Genomic DNA, 23,133 nt, shown 5'->3' on the forward strand with positions numbered 1-23,133 from the left:
ATTCTGTCTGTCTAACAGCCTTACTAGTAAAACCCCTAAAAAGTAAGTCTGCAGGGGGACATTTATATCTACAATTTATTATCAGAACAGCAGGGATTCCAACTTAGCACAGCAACTTAATGAAAGGAAATTCATGTTTTTTCTTGATAAAAGCTTGCGCTATCTGAATCCTGCACATGGCAAAAGGGAATATTACCACAGCACATCCCAGGCTTCTGGGGAACTCAAACATCATTCAAGATTCACATTCATGGTTACCATAACCCCTTAGTGCAAGCACACATCTGTTTATCCATCTACAGAGGTGAGTTACCCACGTGATATTCACATTCATCTCTGTTTTTCATGTGCATAGGAATATTTATTATTTTCTTTGACCCACAACATTTTGCACTATCAGCAGCAGATATCACAGCACTGTACAAACATTCCTCCTGTGACTCTTAGATAATCCCCCACATCACCCCATATGAAGTTGGTAAACTTCATCTCCACTTTACAGATGGGGAAAGTCTAGCAGAAAGCGTAGTTAAGCCAGTTAGTTGTGTGAGATCACAAAATGAGTCAGTGGAAGAGCTTGGAACAAATGGCAGAAATCATGACTTCCATTCCCATGATCCCCCAACCAATCTGTACACCCTAGCAGATTGCTCCCATTAATGGGCATATGAGCTAAATATTGCTAAGTTACTACAGTAGTTCTGCTGTTTAATTAAAGTCCTGGGCAAGCGCAAGCCATGCCCCCAAACATTTCAGCCTGCTCCTCAAATGCAGGCCCCAGCATGGCTGGGCAATCAGCTGCCACTCGGAAGCCCTTGAAAAGGGTTGTGTTAACCAAAGACCATGTGTTTGGCTGTACAATGCCTGTATTAACAAGGATGGAGGCTGGCAACTACTTTGTTATGTTATAAACCTGTCCCAGTAGGCGCTGCTGCGCACCACCAACGCTCCAAGGCTGCAGATAAACACAAGGCAAATCATGAAAAACAGACGGTGCTCAATGATTCAGTTTCTCTTGGCACAAGCCCCATGATCCTGAAGAGAAGCAACTACGTTGCTGGGGAGAACTGAAAGAATGGCTCCATATGGCAAACATCACTGTCTTCTTATTGGCTAAGCAATATCCAGCCTGCCTGAAACAGTTCCCACGAGGATGGCCATGAAGCAGAAAAGGAAACGAGTGAAACATTCCAATAGGGAGGCAGCCGGAAAACCCCTCGCAACCTGCTGAAACCTCACTTGCTCTTCACAAGCGCCCCACAGACTCACAACCGCATATTCTCTTCCTTCACAAACCGACTCCAAATCCACTCGCCTTCCTTACTATCAGGAACCGGCCAATACACCAAGGAGGCAATTTCATGTATTTTCACCTCCCGCTCCAACATATCCAAACCTGCTTAACGCAGTGCAGCCAAACAGCATTTCCCGTGAGACCTATAAGAAGGCAAAGGGGGTGAGGTAATATCTTCAAGAGAGAGACAAGCTTTAGAGGTCTGAGTACATTCCCCAGACCTGCAGCAGAGCTCTGTGTAAACTTGAAAGCTCATGTCTCTCACCAACTAAAGGTGGTCCAATAAAAGATATGACCTCACCCACCGTGTCTCTCCAATATCCTGGGACCAACACAGCTACAACAACACTGCACAAGGCCATTCATTCTTCAGTGTGCAACAACCACTGCTCACTGCCAAAGACAGCAGGACCCAAAGCCCGCACCACCAACACACACACCCCAGCTTATTCCCAATAACAGGAACATCTGCAGCCCAGAACAACAAAAGAGAGTCTCTGTTGCTCTCTAGGTCCAGGCAATGAATAGAAGAGGTAGTAGCACCTTTCCCCTTCAAAAGGCTCTGGTAGTGCCGCTGGCAGGTATAGACAGTACCTTTTGTGGAAATAAAACGCAACACCTTTCATAATGTGACATTAGAGCCTGGCATTCCTGGAAGGTGTCTCTTGCTGGAGAAAAGCAGCTACACATACCTTTCATCCCAAACTTGGACCGACGACCATACTTGTTGATCATAATAAAGAGCACCACCAAGAGGACACAGGCGAAAGCTGCAAGCCCAACTGCTATGGATACCTGCAAGGGACAAATCTGAAAGTTAGGCTAAAGGAATATTTGCTATCAAAACCAGTTCAGACTTGAAAAGTAGAAGTCTCCTGGCTCAGTCACTCCTGTACACTTACATTCTCTACAGCAGCATGAATGCCTGCTGTGGAGACGAATACATCTGAATGCAAATTGCTTTAATGCAATTTTGAAAATGCAAGAGCCTCTTACTGCTACTGGAAAAAGAATAATACTTTCTATATAGATACAATTCTGCTCCAATATCACATTTCCCATATCTCTGAACCCTCGCTCTTTAATCATCAAGTACATCTGCATGGACTCTTTGCTCCTTGGTATTCCTTAATGCCCTGTTTTTTTTCCCCCATTCATAATCTCCATTTGACCCATCTTAACCAACTTGTGGTCTCACAACCATAAGGGGATACTAACTTGAGATGGGGAATATGCAGTAGGAGCAGAAGAATTCTTTCACAATATCGATTCTGTCTCTATGCAAACAACCCTCAGAAGCAAGAATAAAGGAAGAGAAAACACAAGAGACAGAAAGTGGTAGAACTCTTTTCCTGAGGCTCCAGCTGCTCCTTTATTAGTAGAAGTGCTAAATATTTATATTATGATAGTACCCAAAGTCCCCCAGTTGGGACTGGGGTCCCATTGTGCCAAGCATTGCACAGACGCAGAAGAGAGATCATCCCTGCCCACAAAGACTTACAACCCAAAGCTCCTTTTTATATTTATTAATATTTATTTCTGCAAATCTTTACCAAAGACACTTTAATTGTGTTGCTGTAAACAGCTTCCTTTCAGGATTTCTTCCGTTTGCATTTGGCCAATTATTCTTACTGCCTTCCAGGGCCTCTTATTGCATTTGGACCTGTGTTCCTCTTACTGTGATGTGTTCAATAACAGAAGAAAATATGGCACTTAACACAAAGACATTTTATTCCTTTCATCGCTTGATGCTTTTCCCAGTCTTTGATATATTCCTGATTTTATTTTTAAAATGTCACATTTTAACAAGTATGAGTTTCATTCCCCTATATATATTCCGCATTTCTTTTTTCTACACTCAGAGCTCTTCTTTGGTAATGTCCCATTGTATGAAGCTCTCTCCTCACTCCCCTGAGAATTATAGCTGCATAAAAACATTCGGAAAAATTGACAAGCTTTTGTTTATTCTGTCAATACTTTCTGGATTTCAAGATTCTCACAAACTTGCACAAAATTAGAGAAATTTAATGAAATCCTAATTATTTTTCCAACACTATTGATCACAACTATTTTTTCCCATCCCTGTCTGGATTCTGTGAAAAGTGAAATTTTGAGGTCTTGCAAACCATGTAAAATGAATTGGCAAATCCTTCACTTATTTCAGCCAATGTCATCAAGTTCTAGTGTGACATCAACAAATGCAGCAGGGGGGTTAAAGAAGGGGTGGATGAATCAGTATTGATGAAAATAAACCCAAACTGGATCTATGCTCCTAAACATTCTATTATAGCATAAAACAACTCAACTGATTGATTTATTTGTTATTTCTTCAGACTGTTCTCCCAGAATTTCTGACCCTGCAGGAAATACTTTGTGGGAGACTCTGTCTTCAAGAGATTCACGGCCCAGTTTTGCAAACTCAAGATGCTCACGCGGTTCATATCAGTATCCCATCCCAAACCACTGAACCTTCTGAAGTCTGGCCATCAATTGCAAAGAATAGGATTTTACTTACAAACAACTATCTCAGTACAAAAGCAATGGTGGGGCAAACAGTATACCACCCTATCCATCAGCAACAGCAGAAAATGCTTCTTTTGACAGGACTCACCCCAAACGTATCCTCCTCTGGTTTGTGGGTCACGGTGATAGGTGGGGTGGGGCTCACTTCATAGTCACCAACTGGAACCAGAAGAGGAAATATTTAATTTGTGCCCCTAAGGAATTCCACAGGCCCCAGAACATCCCAACCTTGTGATGTCAAACTACATAGCACTGGCTACCCTAGAGAATGAGGTCTCTTGTCTTCTATTTCAAAGACTCTGAATTCAAGTCTTATTGGGGTTGTAATTTTTCCTGAACTGGCATAGACCAAATGAGCCAATAGGTGTTTTCTACTTAAGCTCTCTAGGGTCCTATGTAACTGGGCAGCAAGGAAGCAGAGCCACGTTACCGATCAGACACAGTGCCACTCCCACCCAGCTAATGAGAAGCAGTCTGATCCCATATGTTCTGTGGGTGAAGGTTCTTCATCCACCCACACGTCTCCCAGCACCAGGGGAAAGCTCGTGGTTCAAGCATCCCTGGAATGCAGATTGCTGCAAGACTGAATCCTGCCAAATTAAAACCAACAAACAATGATTTTTTAAATTAAATGCATTTGAATGCTGGCGATTCAAAATCCAGGAGGCAGAAGTCCCTCACCCACAGAACAGGTACAGCACTTACCCTGGACACCTGTTCAATGGGCCTCAGCTCTTACTTGGAAGAGCCCCACTACAATGCAGGGGGGAGGAGTTCCAATATCCAGGACCCAATCAGTCCCTTGGCTTGTGCTCAGACTGCCTGAATAAGGGGGTCAAACCAGTGCTTGTTGTGATGTGGACAACTGTTCTGCTAAGAAGGGGACTGAGACCCATCTGCTCATTTCATACGGGTGATTCAATGGCAACTTCTATGGGGCACCACCTTCCTGTACCTAATTTAGACCAGTAACCTCAAGGGGAGAGGTTCCATATTACTTCCCCAAGCCCTGAGCCACATCAGCCCCCACAATACTAGCTCTGAAGATGGGTTTTCCTTTTAGTTTCAGTGGATGAGGCATCTATACCGCTGCCCTGTGGCACCCCAAACTCTGGCCAGTACAGGAGTAGCTTGAAAACACATTGGTCACATTCACGCTTCGGTATCATGCTGCAAAGTCATCCATGCTACCAGCACAACACATGCCTCCCTCTCCATTGGTACGGATCCTTCTTCAGGACCCCACTAGGCAGGAATAGACCTGTCCAGGATCTACAGACTGTACAGCACATGAAAAACCTTCCTTAATACACTCGGGCTCTCACAGAGGAGGAAACAAGTGTCTTGCTTCCCATCTCCCTCTCTAACAATCCCTCCTGCCTAGCGCTAAAGCATTAGATTCCCCCCCAGATGTCATCTGCAAGGTACTTGCATTCAGGAGGGGGGGAAGGGAACAAAGCAAAAGGCAAGAAGGCACTTACTTGAAACAAAATTATCCGTACTCTCTGTGAAAAGGACAAAGAGAGAAGCAACACAATTAACAGCATGGTAAAGAGACGGCAGTCCCTCCCGTCCAAACACTTCTCAGCCACACTCCCACATCATCCCAACCAGCCCCAGGAGGCTTGAAGGCTTATCTCTCAGAACAAGCCAGCCACTAGCTAGTGCCAGCTCACTGACTGCACAGGGAGCAAAGGGAAAACCCTCCTAGGAAGAGCATAGCTACTTTAAGAGACTTCTCTGTTTAGATGCACATGGCAGGGCTGAGCAGGATTTGGGGGAGGTGTGGTGAGAGAACAAAGCTTCCCATTTTTTGGCCCATTTGGCAGTCTTGGCTCAAAATAACCTCAGACTGTGTTGAAGGTCAGGATTGGGGTGCAATGGAACAGCTGTGAGGGGGCTTGGGCTGAAACGAGGGCGGAGAGACTGCAGGTTGGGATTCCGGTGGATTGATAAGGCAGAACTGGAAACCCCTGGCTCCAATAGCTGCAACACAGTTTAGGAGCAAGTTGCAGCAACAGAGCTGTGATGGAGTGATGGGCTCAGGACAGAGGTGTGGCTGGGGTAGGAGAAATGGGCTGCACTCCATTTGCGCCATCCGGTAAAGCAGGCCCTGTCAGTCATTCACCTCAGCAACCTGAGCGGTTCACAGTGTCCAGTAAAGCTCCTTCTGAACAGAAGAGCTCGCTGGGGCCCCAGGTGACAATGTCTAAAGCTCTCAGTGACGATCAGTTTACATAGCGTGAGAACAACATCAGTTTTCAATGTACTCGCCAGCATAAGAAACTGACGCTGATACTAACAGGATTTTACACAGCTTTTCCGGCCAAGAGTACCTGGAATGATGCTGCGGCGTTTCCATAAAAGCACGGCAGAGGCTTGGAAGGGAAGCAAATACAGTCCCAGGGTCATACGCGCAGCTCCCAACGAACTGAAGTTTGGTTCAGTTAATTGGGCTGGGATGGATTAGATCAGTAGTTCTTGACTCCCAGGCGAGTCACTACACTTTTTTATTTGAGGGGGCTGGAAATTTTCAAGAGACAGCAGCACAAGAGCCAGCAAACAGAGTTGAAACTAGCGCATTTGCATGGAGATCCCTGTTGGAGGAGAAGGTAGCAAGCCTTTGCTCCTGAGGGGCAGGGAGTAAGTTGTTGACAGAGTGTTTGCTTGCTTGCTGGTTTGTTTTCAGTTTGCAAAGTCTGGCAGGAGGCAGTGTGTGGGGAGAGAAGTACAGCCTGCGATCACAGCTGAACTTTGATTGAGGGGGCAGGGCTTCCCTAATCAGCAGGCCTATAAAGGCAGCCAACCAATTGGCCAGCAGCACAGGAACCAGCAAACCGAGCCAAAAACAAAGGAGTCTGTGGGTGGGGGGCGTGTTTTGGGTTCTTTCCGAACTCCTTTTTTCTTTCTTCACAGGAGCATAGGAGGGAAGGCTATGATAGCTACACAGGCAGCTGTGAAAGTGACCCAAAGAATGGAAGAGACAATTAAGATGACTAGATATGGAAGCTATGGGATATACATTATTCTGGAGAGGGTACCTGAAAGGTGCTTCATTTGTATGAAGTGCCGTCTGATCCATCTGGTGGAGGAGAAGATCTGAGGTTTGGAGAGGCACCTAGAAACTGTGATGGAGTTTCAAAGGGGATTTGAGCAGATGATGGAGGGAAGGAGAGAGGAGGCTGAAGGGAAACCTCCTGACTTGCAAATGCATGCTCGACTAGAGGACTGTGAGGGTAGACTTCTGGATGAGGAAAGTGGCCAGCAGAAGCACGTGACTATGAGAACAAGGAGGAGGAAAAGACTGGCTAGTGAAGGAGCGATACAGCTGAGGAACAAGTTGAAAAATGAAGGGGAGAGGCAGTCAGTAATCAAAGAAAGGAAGGCAACTACGAAAAGAAGAGCAGCTAGTCCTACAAGAAGAGGAGAAGAGACAATGAAAACAGCCAGACTTCAGAGACCCAAGAGGATAGAGGATGACTCACAGGAGACTACAAGTGAGAACAGAAGACAAGACAACTTGCAGCCAGAAAGAACAGAAGGGAGAAGGCTGGAGAATTGCAACACCATCAGAAGAGGCAGGTTTACGAGACTGGGGACTCCCTAATAAGAAGGACAGACAGACCTGTCACCAGAGCTGATCCGAAGAACAGAAGGGTATGTTGTTTACCGTGAGCTAAGAGACAGGATGTGGACCTGAGGTGGAAGAGGATCCTAATGGGAGCAGGAAAGAATCTACCGATTGTCCTTCACGTTGGAACAAATGATACTGCTAGATTCTCACTGGGACGCAACAAGGAAGACTGACAGGCTGAGGAAGACACAAAGAAATGGAGGCTCAGGTGACCCTCAGGGGGATTCTACCCATCCCTAGAGGAGGAGGGCAAAGGCAAGACAAGATAATGATGATCAACAGATGGTTCAGACAATGGTGCTATAAGGAGGGCTTTGAGATATTCAACCAGTGGAAGGCATTCACAGACAGAGGACTGTTCTCATGGGATAGACTCCACTTGAGTAAGGAGGGAAATATGCTTCTGGGATGGAAGTTGGCACAACTGATTAAAAGAGCTTTAAACTAGGAACTTGGGGGAAATGGTTTGGAGCTCATGTAATCTCCGCATCTGATTCTAATACTGAGTGGAAGGAAAATCAAGTAAAATAGCAATGAAGGAAAGAATAAGAGAGAGTAAGAAAATGAACCACAAGAGGAAAGAGTGATAAACCACTGGCAGTAACAGTATTCTGGCAGCGAGGAATTTGGGTGAAACCAAGCAGAAACAACTAAGATATCTGTTTATCAGTGCAAGGAACTTGGGTAACAAAATGAAAGAACTAGAACTACTGGTGCAGGAAGTGAAACTAGATATCATAAGGTGAATGGAAACATGGTGAAATAGTAGCCATGACTTCAGTACAGGTGTTGAAGGGTATGTGCTGTTCAGGAAAGACAGAAATAGAGGTAAAGGTGGTGGGAAAACACTATATATTAATAATGGGAAAGACTGCAAAAATATTAGAAGGGATGGAACGCATAAAACTCAATCTGTTTGAGTCAAAATCTCTTTTGGGAAGAAAGGTAACAGAGGCTCCACTGGGATAGTGCTTGGGCCTGCTATAGACACCCAAGATCTGATTTGGATATGGAGAGAGACCGCTAATATTTTTAATAAAATAAACAGTACTGGGAATTGTGTGATTATTAGAGATTTTCATTTTCCAGATATAGATTGGAGGACAAGTGTGTAAATGGTAGGGCCCAGATAGTCAACAGATTTCTTCACCAAATAGTCACTGAACCTACAAGATGTGATGCTATTTTAGATTTAGAGTAGCATAGACCTCATAGGACTTCCGGTTGTAGAGGACAACCTTGATTCAAGAGATCATGAATTAATTCAGTTTAGACTAAATAGAAGGATAAACAAAAATAGGTCTGCAACTATAATTGATTTCAAAAGGGCACACTTTTAAAAAATTAAGGGAATAAGTTAGGGAAGTGGGTTAGATTGAAGAATTCAAGGATCTGAATATGGAGGAGGCTGGGAATTACTTTGAGTAAGGGGAAAAAATTCATAGGGAAGGATAGAAGACCAAACTGAATGAACAAGCATCTCAAACAGGTTATTAAGAGAAAGCCTACCAGGAATGGAAGAAGTGATGGACAGCAAGGAGAGCTACCTCTTGAAAGTCAGGAAGTGTAGGGGGAAAACTGAGAACTGCCAAAAGCCAAGCAGGGTTGGACCGTGCAAAGGAAATTAAAACCAATAAAAAAGAATATTTTTTTTAATTATTATTTTTTAAAGAAAACAAGGAAAGAAGTGAGACCATTAAGCACTGACGATGGGGTGCAGATTAAAGATCATAGAGGTATGGCCCAACACCTAAGAAAATAATTTGCCTCCGTTTTTAATAAGGATAATGAAGAGCTTGAGGGCAGTGCCAGGGTAACTAATGGAACAAGCACATGGAAGTAGAAATTAGATGGAAGCCAAACTCAAACAGATTAATGGGACCAAATTAGGGGGCCCAGATAACCTCCATCCAAGAATACTAAAGGAACTGGTATGCAGTAATGTAACTAGTGTAGTGTAACTAGCAGCAGTAATGAGATATGTTGAATGTGCAGCTCCTGACATTTTCTAGAGAAACCAACTTTCAAATGCAAGACTATCAATTTCAGATGCACTGAATGTTAATGTCAGTTTTGGCAATGTACGGACCAGTGATCTGCAAGAAAAGTAAATCATGTACTGATTACATCATGGGTGGGGGCTGCCATGGTGAGAATGATTCTGGGACACAGGCTCATGGGAGGAAAAATGGGTCTGGGTTTGTAGTGGCAGATAGAAAAAGGCAGTGAACCTTTGGATTAGGTCTATCTATAGTCTTGCCTTTTCCAGCACCTTCTATACAAGGATTTCAAAACACTTTAAAAGCATTAGCTTATTCTAACATGGTGGCAAGGCTGGAATGAATTTTTAGTGTCAGCTCTTTGGAGAAGCAGACCTACTTCCTGTTACCTTTGGTAAGTGCTTAGCACAGGGGTCGGCAATCTTTGGCACATGGCTTACCAGGGTAAGCACCCTGGCAGGCCGGACCAGTTTGTTTACCTACCGCCTCCACAGGTTCGGCTGATCGCGGCTCCCGCTGGCCGCGATTCGCCACTCCAGGCCAATGGGGGCAGTGGGAAGTGGCACGGGCCAAGGGATGGGCTGGCCACAGCTTCCCACCATCCCCATTGGCCTGGAGCGGCGAACCGTGGCCAGTGGGAGCTGCGATCGGCCGAACCTGCAGAGGCGGCAGGTAAACAAACTGGTCCATCCCACCAGGGTGCTTACCCTGGCGAGCAGCGTGCCAGAGGTGCCAACCCCTGGTCTAGCACATTGTGGATGCATCAGAAACAAAATGTTGTTATCCCCATTCTGCAGGCAGGGGAACTGAATCACAGAAATGGGAAGTGACAGAGGTGAGAACATAACCCCATCTCCTGATTCCCACCCCTGTGCCAGAAATATAGACTGCCCTTCCTCCCAGATATCAGAAAACCTCCATAGATTAAGGAGCTAGACAGATTATCATCCCTGAAACTTGAATATAATTTTCCCACTCCCTTCTGTATCTGTTCATGTCTTTAGATGGGTCAGCTCTTCAAGGCAGAGATTTTGGTTTCCATTTACTGTATCTGACCTGCCAGAAAGCTCTGTGTGCACTGACGGTATGATATAAATAATAAATGAAAATACCATTGGTATTGCTCTATATATAGCAAGTGTCCTATTTTCTTCAGTTTTCTAGGGGCTGCAGGAGCCAACTTGGGGCTGCACTTTCTCACAGCATCACTCCTGAAGGCAATCGCATGCACCGCTCTGTTAACTCCATGGTGCTTGATCTGATGCTGCAAAAGCAGAAGGCAGTGCAAGAACCCTCCCACTCTTTCACTGCAGTACAGCCACGACAGCCCTCTCTAATGCACACTTTATAACAAAAGCTTAATTTTTCCTTTTAGAATTTCGCCACTCACCACCTAGTGACACAGTGAGGAATTTAAAACCATTTACTGAGAGTGCCTAGCAAACAGTTGATGCAGAGGGACTGGAGGTATTCACAGATTTTGTGGGGGCTGTTGCACCAAAATGATGTCAGACATTTTTTTAAATAAAATATGTAGAATCCTGATGACATTCCACCTAGATTACAGCCATTGTATAGAAGAAGTAAAACGAGATCACCAAGTCCCTCAAAAGGCCTTTCCTCCACACACAACCACTACTCCAGTTATATGCCAAAAAAGAATATTCGGTATCAAAAGAATGAGAGTCCACTTTTAGGGGTGTCAGAGTAACCCATGATACACTGCATGCCCTAAGCCCTTCTCTCATGGACAAGAACCATCACAAACACTGCAGAATGCAAAGTCAAAAACCAATCAGTCATTTTCTTTTCCATCAGATTTTCACCCTTTTTTCCCTTAAGATGCTGATTAAGATTCCTGTCAAAGAAGAAAGTGGAGTCCCCTGCCATCAGATTGCATGGGTTGGGCAATCTTCACAAGCTAATTAGGGCCATGCCTGGTCCGTACATGGCTGATCAGACCCAAGTGTCCCATCATGATGTTATGTTGTGGTTCAAGCAGCCATCTTTCAGATGAGACTTGACACAAAGGCCATGACCATTCAAAGCCCCCAAAGACTTCATGGCACCTTTCTGCACCAATAGGTATGTTAGCTCTTACGTCATGGCCAGTTTGGATAATTACATCCTCCCTCCCTAAAATCCCCTTTGATTTCAACTGGATGCACAACTCTTTTTCACACCCGTGTCTAGACTTTTGTGCAATGTTGCTCCATGCTGGCAAACAGTTACTATATTGGGCACCAGAGGAACTGTATTTTAATGGGAGGTTCAACAATCCTGGTGCATAGTTTGTACAGCAGCCTGTTAAGTGCTCCGAGATGCAAGGCACTACAGAAACATAAGCTGTGACTCTCTCACCTGGAAAGGGCTTCTCGAGGAAGTGCCCTTTGATGGTCTGGTTGGCTGTCCCCAGCTGGTTGGTGGCCACAAGGGTGTAGTTGCCATTGTTGTAGTGAGTGGGCTTGTTGAAGAGTAGACAGCCCTCAGACACTTCACCCTGCTGATAGAACTCCATGCGGATGATCTCAGTCTCCCTGAGGACCTGGCCATTGTGTAGCCAGTGAAGGCTGGGTGCTGGGTTCCCATGCACCACAAACTCAATGCAATGCTCCAGACGCAGCTCTGGCTCCTCCAGGCTCTGAATGCGTGGTGGATCTAGCATAGAGAAACACAATGCAAACCTGTGGAACTCCAGACTCAAGTAAACTCACATGTTCCAGGCAGAGATGATTATCTCATCTCCCAGTAGGCAGCCAGCCACCAAAGCGCACTCAAACAGCTAGAGGAAACTCCCATCCCATGGCTAAATTTGCTGTGCGTGCAACCTACGCTCTGCTGCAGCTGCAATGTGAACTGGGATCCTTGTCATCTGTAAGCAGCAACCTTAGCAGGTGAGTTAGAATGAAGCCTTGCCCAAAGGAACCAAGCCTGGTTTTAGCAGTAGGAGATGACCCGCTGCTATTTAAGCGTTTCTTTCCTTCCCTCTGGACTTGATGACACTAAATCAACTAAGCTTGTCTCAGCGGGGAGTGGCTCTCATAGCATTTCATAGCACTCACACCACACTGGTGCAAGGCCCTTTCCAACACGTGTTTGAGGGTTGTTCACATTCATTTTAGTGCGCATGTAACGAGCAGTGCAGGATAGAGGGACTGTCAGTCTCAACAGGCAAAATCCCCAATAAAGAAACAAGTAATGAGGCTGCACCCTGCCCTGGATAATGGATGCACAATAGAAATTAAAAATGTCTTTCCCTACAACACTGAGGGTGTCCACTGGAACCCCTTACTTTGCAGCCCCACTCCTCCTCACCCCACCAGTTTAATTCCTAAATGGCCCTGCTTCACAGCAGCCCTTTCTCTGGTGTGGAGGACCGAATGGGGTCATGCGGAGCATCAACCTGAAGGGGCACCACTGAGCCACTCTAGCCTCTATAAAAGCAGCACTACAAGCACTGCCAGCTCCACAGGTCTGGGAAACAAGGTCCGAGATCAGATCTTGCATTTGGACCCCTGCAGACCAGCCCAAATTAAGTATGTAACTGTCCACCTAGCATGCATAATGTTGTATTCCCCTCCTCACACAATGTCAATGGAGCAGCCTGCTCATGTTAAGTAGGCTTTTGTAGTGCATTGTTATTAATTACACACGTCTAAAAGGTGCCCCTCGGGGTTCTCTGGTCACATTCAGAAGATTAGGAATTCTCAGCCATTTAAGCAAATATCCCTCAGGACTTCTGAATGGCTGCATGTCCTTGGGGGCTTTGATTGGCTGAATGTCCCCCAGGATTGTTACAATTAGAGGGTGTGTAGCAGGACAGGGATTAAATCTGGGAGCACAGTCCCATCTCCTAAGGGGCCTCTGAACTGAGGATAACCACGCCTCAAGAATTCAAACTCCGCTCCACCATTGCTGATGAAAACTTAATTAGAGCATCACATGTAAGGCCCCAAACACTGAGGCCACAGAGCATGACCAAGAATGGCCCAGTCGGGCAACGATCACAATTTCATAAGATAAACGCCTTCTATTCTTTCCTATGCACTCTCCTTTCCCTGGCTCTCACCCCATATTGAGGGCTGGGGTCATGCCCCCAGGCAGTCCCTAACTAAGAGGAAAGATCCATCAACTTTCCTCCCTGTTTTTTCTAAGGATGGTCAATGTTTCATGTTGTGAAAGTGGAGGAACAGCAATGCCAAAGAGAGAGAGGTAGAGCTGGGAGGAGCCATGTAAGATTCCCCACTCACAACTCAGCCGATGGACCTCAATCCTGAAACAACCCAGAGACTACAGAGTCCCACCCAGCATGTTTCACCCGAAAGCCTAGGTCAGAATTTAGTTCCATATCTCTCTGGATGAACGACTAGGAGGGTACCAAGCAATTAGTCACCGATACACCAAAATATCAGCTCTTTTCAGAATGATTACGTTAGAGCAGGTATGATACAAACTGGCACTGGCTTGCAGGATTCTGGGCATGAAAATTAGCATCAACATGGTGGCACTTAAAGGGTTTGCAGCAAACGACTCCAGCGCAAAGCACTTTACCTGTCTCCTTCCAGCTGATCAGATCTGGAACTGTATTAATTTAAGCAACCGAAGCCCCACCCATCCCATCCAAACATTCCAAAATTATTTATTTAGGAGAGACCAGAGAAAGATATACCTTTTATTCTCCTTCCAATATTCTACTGTCTACAGTTCTGCCTCATCTCTACAGGCGCCCAATGGTGCCCGCACTGCATGGGATAACAGGCCATAATTCTCCAGTTTACACAGGTACCAGCAGGGGTTAGGAATGGGGGATTTCCAAACCACAGATTAAGGGCAAATGTTTTGGACACAGCAACACATGGTAAGTCCCAGCTGCCTGAGGCAGCAAAGCTGCATAAACTCCTGTTAAGGTCTGGTTTGTATTAAGTTATATTAGGAAGCACATGAAAGTTCAGCTCTCTACAGCCCATAAGTAAATGGATTTAAACCTTTGGCACATGTTTACAGTGTTCACTGATTAACCTGGTAGGAACAGATCTGGGATGAAATCCTGACTCCACTGTAGGTCAATGGCAAAACTTCCATTGATTTCAATGAGGCTACGGGATGAGTGACTCCCTTACAAATTCAGGGAGAAAGTTTTAGTCCCAGCTGGGCATTTCCTCACCCCACCGGATTTTCCAGTGCTGCTTTGTGAATGCAAGTAGCCACCTGAATGTGCCAGTGAGGCATGCAGACACACCGCTCAGCCCACTAGGTGTCCACGGCACATGTGCAAGTGTGGGACTGGCACACCCACACCGGGAGTATGCCTGTTTCTGCAGGCAAGCTAAAATGGAGAGACACTGGAGGACAAAGTAATTGGCCCATAATGGAAGTTCTGTACACTTCCTTTTACTGGTCCCTGGTCCCTAGAACTGATCCCTGCCTCAGTCTCTTGCAGCAATTCTGACTCTGTGTCCACACCCTCCATGGCAGCAAATCAAGATGAGCGCAGCATAGCCTGGTGACACACAATTCCCCACGGGAAACACATTCAAATAGTTCCCATGCTCACCCTCCCATCAGCCCATGTATAGCCGGCGTCTCCCTGCTACTTACAGTAGACCGTGAGCAGCACGCTGGCATTGGTCATTCCCACCACGTTCTCAGCAATACATGTCAGGAGGAACCCGTTATCCTCACTGGTGACATTCACCAGGGTCAAATTGATGGCATGAACATTAGTCCAGTTCAGATTCGTCTGCAAATCCCCAAAAAGAACAGTAAGGACAAAACAATAAATGATGCCAGCTTGCCCACCTTCCGAGCTCAGGACCAGAGGATCCCAACTCCTGTTTAAAATGCCATGGTCTCTAACAACCATGGCCAGGCAGGATTTCAGTTTCATGGCACCACGAGCACCACTGTAAACCCACACACTTGGTCCAAGGAGGTTATAATCACAGCTTCTGAAACAATGCTAAGCAGGGTATGTCCCTGCCTCTACTTGCAGTTAAACCATGTTCAGCTGCACCTATTGTTGACACACCATTGTCAGCGACGGATAATTTTGCTTGTGAAGACAGGATAACATGCAACCAAGGGAGCACTGAGGGTGTGAAATGATCAGAGCTCTTTTCCTGCCTGGATTCAATATCTGCAAGCCACCCACTAATACTCCGCTAACCCAGGGTTCCTAATCTGATGCCGGTGTGGACTATACAATCCATTTCAAACAATCACTGCATTTCACTTCTCCCCCATGGTGATCAACACTCATCCAGCTCTATTAAAATGGAATACAAAGGAAACCAAGACCCGGAAAATTCCCATGGCCAGTACCCCAACTGTTGTGTTGTGTGTTAACACCCTGGCGAGGGACCTTGGCAAGGGCAGTAAATGCCCAGCCACCCAAGCCTCCTACCTGGTGAGTAGTGATGGAGTGTAGATCTGCAACTGTCCAGTCTACGTCAGGCAGCGGAGCGCCTGAGCCATTGCAGGTGATCACCGCATTCTCACCTTCCCGCACAGTCAGGTTAATGTGGCTGACGCTGATCTCGGGCAGATCTAAGGGAGTCAAACACCAGGACACTTAGGGCACCCTGGCCAGTCAAGACATATGGTAGAGGCACTTGGATTCTGATCCCCACGAGCTCCGTCTCCCAGGCAGGCTTCACCTTACAGCAAAGCAGCCTGCACTGTCCTGTGCTTCCAAATGAAGGAAGGGGAGGGGGAAGTACAGGAGGTGGCAAGTAGCTTGGCCTTCTGGTGCTGGAAGGGATGAGTGACACAGGGGACATCACCAGGTGGATGGATGGATCTTCTCTGTGCTTTCCAATTCTGATACTGCACACAAGTCAGGAAGTTCGGTCCAAGTGCTAGTTGCCATCCAAACCTATGTCCCTTCCCCCCTTTCCCCCAAGCCCCTGGCACCCGTGTCCTGGGCTACAGCAGAGGTCTGGGAGGAATAAAGCCGCTTCTAAGAAATCACTGGCAAGAGATCCCGCCTGAGCTAGGACAGGGCACAGAGCTCCTGGTACTGAAGGGGAAGAGAGAGAGTTTCTCTCTAATTTATAACAATCGAGAGAAGATGACCAGGGACGTGTCCTCATTATTAACAACATCTCTGCTAATGAAAGATGCTCCTGCTCTTCCCTCCAAGGTGCCAAAGAAATAGTGATTTATAGTGGCTCTGACTTACTCCTCTGTCCTGCTGAGTCACCCAGCCACGAAACGCTCACACAGAGTGCAAGAGGCAGTGCCAGCAGCAATACAGAAGGGAGGGTGATACACAGGAGGGTGACCGGACACAGCATGCATAAGGGGGACATCGAGGGCTGCAGCATGTGTAAAGGGGGGAGGGAGGGGGCCCTGAATGAATGAGATGGGAATAGAAGGCAATGGGTCAGTGCAATGGCGTCTCTCTTCTGAAGACTTGGGTTCAAACTTTGACTCAGTTCAAAAGTGAATCCAGAGTTATGAGTCTGTTCTTGTTCCTGTGGGATCTCTGAGTGACGAGAGTCTCTAGGAATAGCAAAGGTGCTGCAGGTCAGGACTGAGATGCATTGGCAGAGCTATGAGGGGAGCCCAAGAGAGGCTGCAATTCACTCTTGAGTAGCATCAACACAGCTGTGGGAGTTGGGCAGGAGCCTGCATGGTGCCCTTATTCTGCCACAAGCCACATATCAAGCCTGAACTGGCTGCATCACCTGGCAGAACAGAATGCAAGGATAAAGTAAGCCTCATCAGAAAATACTTTGAGCCACTTGGATGCTTGCCCACTAAATCTCTGAATGAAAGATTCATCTTGGGAGGAAAAATCTTAGCTGGGCACCTTCTTTTCCTGCCTTCTCTCTATTTTTTTAGGGATCATTAGGAGCTAGGGGGTCAGTGGAGCTGCTCTCCTGGTAAACCCAGGAGATTTATGTACATAAAACACCCTGTTGTTCTCTCACGTCCAATAGCAGTAGGAGTCCCCTCTCCCCCTTTTCTTGCTCATGGAGGATTTTCTAATCATTGAGGATTATTCTTCTCATTTGTGGAGGAAATTATAGTTCTCTCTCAAATCGCTTTAGTTTTCCTACCTGCAGATATATCAGCCCATTTCCAGGTTTTAATAAAGAAGAGTTAGACTGAAGAGACATTACAAACTTGAAAGTCATATGCCGTATCTCCAGCTGAAAACTGTGTATCTACTATCAGAGGGGTAGCCGTGTTAGTCTGGATCTGTAAAAGCAGCAAAGAGTCCTGTGGCACCTTATAGACTAACAGATGTTTTGGAGCATGAGCTTTCATGGGTGAATACATGCATCTGACGAAGTGGGTATTCACCCACGAAAGCTCATGCTCCAAAACATCTGTTAGTCTATAAGGTGCCACAGGACTCTTTGTTGCTTTTGTGTATCTACTGTTGTTACAAGAAATACCCTAACATTCCTAGAATAGAAAGATGTAAAATCAAAAAAAAAAAAAAGTTTTTCTTTTTCTTCCAGACTGTTCATTTGACAGCTCCAAGTCTACAACTTCCTTCACTGCTCTGATCTTGGTACAGGACCTTCCCTAGGTCCTGCTTGCCAGTCCCAGCAGTAGTAGAGCTGAAACTGAAAAGGCAGCAAACTTAAGGGTGAACAAAGGGAAAGCGTTGGGAGAAGGGGCAGCCCAGAGCATGGTTGATGTTGCTCATGGGCCCATCCAAAAAGACCAGCAGGGAGCAGGAAAATACACACCCACGTGCGTACGCACATACACACACAAGTAAAACTTTAAGGATCTGCTATTTTAAATGTGCACCAACTGTAAAAAATATTTTGAAAAAAAATCAAGCTGCCCGTGTCCCTTTAATACGATTAGTGTCTAGTGTTGGTTAAACAGAAGGATAACCGCATGAAGCATATCCGGTCTCGAATAAATGGACAACTCCTGCTGCTTCAAGCTAAGGCATGGACCAACCACAATGCACCTTGCCTGATGGTATTATGCCATTGAGCGAATTTCTTCCCAACACAGCTGAGGGTTAGCTAATGCTCTGAATCATGAGGAATAATATTCCAAGTTCAACTAGAGATGCCATTTGTATTCATAAACTATCCTAATCTCTCAAAAAGATCACTCTTACCTGCCTTGGTATCAGTAAGTTTGATGGGTTAATCATACTCTGTACCAAACACAGTATCTGGGTTTTCCCTGTCATTGAGGACAGGTGAAGTGAGCAAAGGGGCGCTCCTGACCTCCTCTGTCTAGAACCTTGGGAGCAAGGTGAACCAGAGCATACAGACGGCTTTCCTTACCACACTGAGTGATGTTCATCTCCTGCAGGGAAATGACAGCAGCCTCCATGTTCATGCAGTATAGCTCCTGTTTCTGCAGGTTTGCTTCACCCTTCTCCTGCCAGAGCTGAATCCAGCGGATGTCACAGCTGCAGTTAAAAAGGTTTCTTTCGAGTGTCCTAGAGAGAGAGAGAGACAGAGAATGTGTGAAGCAAGGGATGGGGTCAAATAAACAGGGTTACCATTGGTTATATTGGATCTCTGCAGAATACCTACTAATTGTAAAAAAGCAGGGTCACCCTTGCTATGTGCTGCAAAGCTAAAATGCGTCTCTACAGACCAGGAGAGATTATGGATTCCTTGGAGCTGCCAGGGGAGTAAAGGAGCATGGGGGTGCAGCTAGTTACTGCACTAGCCTTTTGGCCTTGGAAAGCAAGGTTCAAACGCTATCTTGGGGTCACAAAAAAAGCACTCTCAAGGCCAGATGTGACTCCATTCTCCTAAGGAAATATTTATGCCTTGTGTCATAAGACCCCAATGCTTCTGGGGGCAGGACCCTTCTAGGGGGCGTTCAGCCAGTTCAGGGCAGACCTCCAGCATGGTGTGCTCAATAGATGCTAGCAGCTCTTGTCCTTAATACTGTATCTTCACGTAATAAAACAACGCTGCTGGTTAACACACAGCCATACCAGGCATTTTAATTGAATCAAACAGTGCTGTGCTGGGACTCATTGACCTGGCTGGGAGAGAGCTCTGCTTTAATATACTTCATTTAAAATACACTGACATATTTTATATACAGATAATTTTATTATTATTGATTTTCCAGCCTATTAGCTATTGTGTTTACTTTTCTGAAAACCCTTTGCCATTCCCTTCAGAGACGTGAGGCCACTGGTTCCCACAGGGGGATGTGAAGCCAGCCCGGCTTGGCTGGAAGGGTGACCGCTGGGATAAGAAGAGGGAACCACTTGAGGATGTAACATGGAGTAACATGGGAAAGGGTGTGACATCCCAGGGTACAGTCCAGATGAGTGAGGGGCTGTGTCACCCCTGCCCTATAATCTTGGGTGCTCTTCACAAGGGCTGGGCTGCTGTAGCCTTCACCCTGGACTGCTCACAAACCAACCTCCAGCGTGTAAGTCATTCACAGCAATGTCCATGTGTGTGCTGCAGCCAGCCAGTCAGCCAGCCACACCTTGACTCTTACCAGCCTTGGCTATACTGCAGGGTGACCCCAACACACTCTCAGTCCTAGATCTCCCCCCCTGAAATACATGTCCTGCACTGCCCAGCCCTTTCCTGGACAGTACAAATATATTAAGTCCATTATTCCTTTAAGGGAGCAATATACCATCTTATGACCTTAAAAAGTTATCCAGACATTTCAACTTGAATACACTGGATTAGATAAAACAATAAAACAAGTTTATTAACAAGACAGATTTTAAGTGAGTACAAGTAATGAGGCATAAAAGTCAGAAATGGTTACAAGAACAATAAAGATAAAATGCAACCAGTGCCTAACTTAACAACCTGTATTAGATTCAAAGCAAAGTTTCCTCACCACATGCTTTCAGCAGTCTTATTGACCAAAGTTTTTAGGTCAGGACCCTTCCTCCAGAATCCAACTGCTGCTTCCTTTTTGTTTTCAGGTGCTGTGAATGCAATGGACAGGGAGACACAAAGGGGTGTCTTGGGGTGTCTGCTCTTTCCTTTATAGCTCTGTCCCCACTTTGAGAAGCATTTCCAGCTGGGAGCAAGGTGACAAGCAGTCTGCGTGCAAGGGAACTCCATGCTATTTCTTTGATAAGATGTAGATTTTTACCCCTGCCTCTTTTCCTGCCAAAGAATCGCCATGTAGCATGTAATGGTCCATTAGCCATGTTTACACCTGGCTGTGGTGTCTGCTCGCCCTTTGTCTCTGAGGAACTGGTCTGACCACTCCCCAGACTTAATCATACTTCTAATAATGATCTCAGCTTCTGTTTATAACTTCACATTTAATACTATGTGCATTTTGCCATTATATTATTGATCAGCAAATTAGGAGTTTTTAAATGATACCTCACAAGGCAAACCTGGTACAAACATTACTACATAGCGTGTAGGGTGTGAACACAGGTATATAGTCTGTCACAGAGGGTCTTCAGGACTCAGCCAGAGACATGACAGGATTTCCCAACACAGACACAACCAGAAGCTAAGAGAAACCAGGAGGTGTAGGAGCTGTGAAGTGCAGACTCAGCCATATGAAAATGGAAGGGTCCTTTCCAACTCTGAGGTTACGAAAGATTCAGCAAGCCCAAAACACCCCCACCCAGGGATTCTGCATCTTTGTACCACTGCATACCGGGGGTTGGCCAAGCCAGCGGCACTATGCCAGTAATCCTCTGCTTTCCTCCATCTTAGTCTGCAAAATTTACATTTTCATTTAAAAAAAAAAAGCATCATTGCCCCCACCCACACACTGGATTCTGAGGGGTATACTGCAAAGCTGCTGAAACTAAGTGCAAAGAGAGAAGGCAAGTTCCCCGTTTCCTCAAAAGATCTTGATCCTGAAACCTGGTGATGTCACTTTCCATGTGCACATTGTTCGATATTTTACAGATGATCATTTTGGTGGCCCAACTTGGATGATGGGTGGCATTTCAGGTCTATCCCTCCCTCTCCCCTCACAAGAATCTACACCCTTTAGAATACAGGTGCAAGAGACTGTCATGAGAAAAAAATCAGGGACTCATCAGTAATCTAGCAGAAAAAGGCTTAGAGAAGACAGATCTGTGAACATCACGACTGTTTTAGGGATTTGGGGGCACGTGGCATCCCACGCTGCATGACTTAAACATCCTCCCCAACCACTATTATTATTGCTGGTGCACCAAATAGGCCTTGAATTCACTTCAGCATGGCTGTAGATCTGGAGTCCGCACTCCCCTCGATACATAGGTAACTTCCATCAGTGTGACAGGATGTCGGCCACGTGCAGGGAGGGGAGGTCACATGGTGCTGACCGAGTAGTGGGACAGCACATGGTTTGGCGTTCTGGTCTCTGCCAATAGCAGATTTGTGAATGTGAGTTACGTCCTGAGACGCAGCAGAGAGGAGGGGGAGACTAGAAGAGAGGGGAAAACTCTACTTGCTGGAAACATGGCCCTGAAATCAGGTTGTCTGCAAGAGCCACCACCCTCACAGCACTTCAGAGGCAGATTTGTAAGTAACAGAGTGCAGTTTTCTGGCTCATCGATAATGCACGAAGCCCCATGAATAACACAGGAGCAGCACACTTCAAGGTAGAATTTACTAACAACCTGCCCCAGAGTCAATGATGTAACTCCCCCTAATCATGGCCCCCTGGGGAGCTTTTGCACAAATTAACTCCTCTCATCAACTGGATGTGCCGCGCACCATCGGCAGCTGGCACTTTGCCACTCTAGGGACAGGGCTGCTTTTTAGATACATCTATTGATTCTCCTTTATTTGTGCTTTTCCCAAAAGCGCTCCTGGCTTTGAACCCCTGCTGCCAGGCCAGCTGATTCACAGGAGGGGAAGATACATTCTCTATGCTACAGACAGGGATTTTGACCCCCATGCTGTTCTGCTCCTGCATCCACCACTCTGTCCATAGTAACTGAAATACAGTTCTTTCTGCTCACTCCACTCCATGCCAGGCCCTGTCAAGCCTCACACCGGATCATTACAAACAATGCCACTTAAAGGTAGCCTTCCCTTTTGTTCTATTTCCCCACAACCACTGATGCCCATGGACTGTCTCCTGTAATAGATCAATCATTCCCCTAAGTGCAGAACAGGGAGGTTATCTGACTCCCTTGACATGTGTCAGGCACCCCAGTGGGGTGATATAAACAACTTTTTCCCAGTAAGAAAAATATGGTTGTTGTCCTGCCTGGATACTACAGTGGTAGGATGTCTGCTGTGCTGCCAGGTGTTCCAGTTAGAATTCAGGCACCAGGCCATCCAGCGTTCCAGTGCTTACCGTTAGGAAGGCAGTACTTGCTGGGAACAGTACTTGAGATTAACAGAGCTTTCACTCTATGTGCTCAGAGGAAATTGCTCTGGCAACTGCATAGTGCCTTTTGGCATATGCTGACTTTTCAATGGCAAACACTCTATGTTCAGCTAGAAGGCACCTACCTGGATGCCTAATGTCACAGATACAACTTCAGACCAAGAGACAATTCATTTATGCCAATACTTTTATCGGGATTTAAGAAGTCAAGAGGGTGGAAGGAACTACAGGGCGTATGTCACAAGAATCATAGACATGCAAGGCTGGAAGAGACCTCAAGACATAATCAAATCCATGCTCCCTGTGCTGAGGCAGGACCAAGTACATATAGACCACCTCTGACAGGCGTTTGTCCAACCTATTCTTAAAAGCCTCCAATCACGGGAATTCCACAACCTCCCTGTAGT

General features: G+C 46.0%; 1 protein-coding gene across 5 annotated transcripts in view; it reads right to left on the minus strand.

Annotated features, from left to right (window-relative positions):
• NTRK3 (neurotrophic receptor tyrosine kinase 3) overlaps positions 1-23,133 on the minus strand; it is a 326,625-nt gene that overhangs the window by 189,238 nt on the left and 114,254 nt on the right. For all 5 annotated transcript variants that reach the window (XM_030578291.1, XM_030578293.1, XM_030578292.1 and 2 more), the window contains 7 exons: positions 18,718-18,875; positions 15,855-15,997; positions 15,050-15,191; positions 11,813-12,109; positions 5,299-5,322; positions 3,906-3,976; positions 1,987-2,089 (listed from right to left, as the gene is read on the minus strand). In XM_030578291.1, the coding sequence (XP_030434151.1) occupies positions 1,987-2,089; positions 3,906-3,976; positions 5,299-5,322; positions 11,813-12,109; positions 15,050-15,191; positions 15,855-15,997; positions 18,718-18,875 (938 nt within the window). The remainder of the gene's footprint in view (positions 1-1,986; positions 2,090-3,905; positions 3,977-5,298; positions 5,323-11,812; positions 12,110-15,049; positions 15,192-15,854; positions 15,998-18,717; positions 18,876-23,133) is intronic.

The sequence above is a fragment of the Gopherus evgoodei genome, chromosome 10 (assembly GCF_007399415.2).
Source record: "Gopherus evgoodei ecotype Sinaloan lineage chromosome 10, rGopEvg1_v1.p, whole genome shotgun sequence".
Lineage (NCBI taxonomy): Eukaryota > Metazoa > Chordata > Testudines > Testudinidae > Gopherus > Gopherus evgoodei.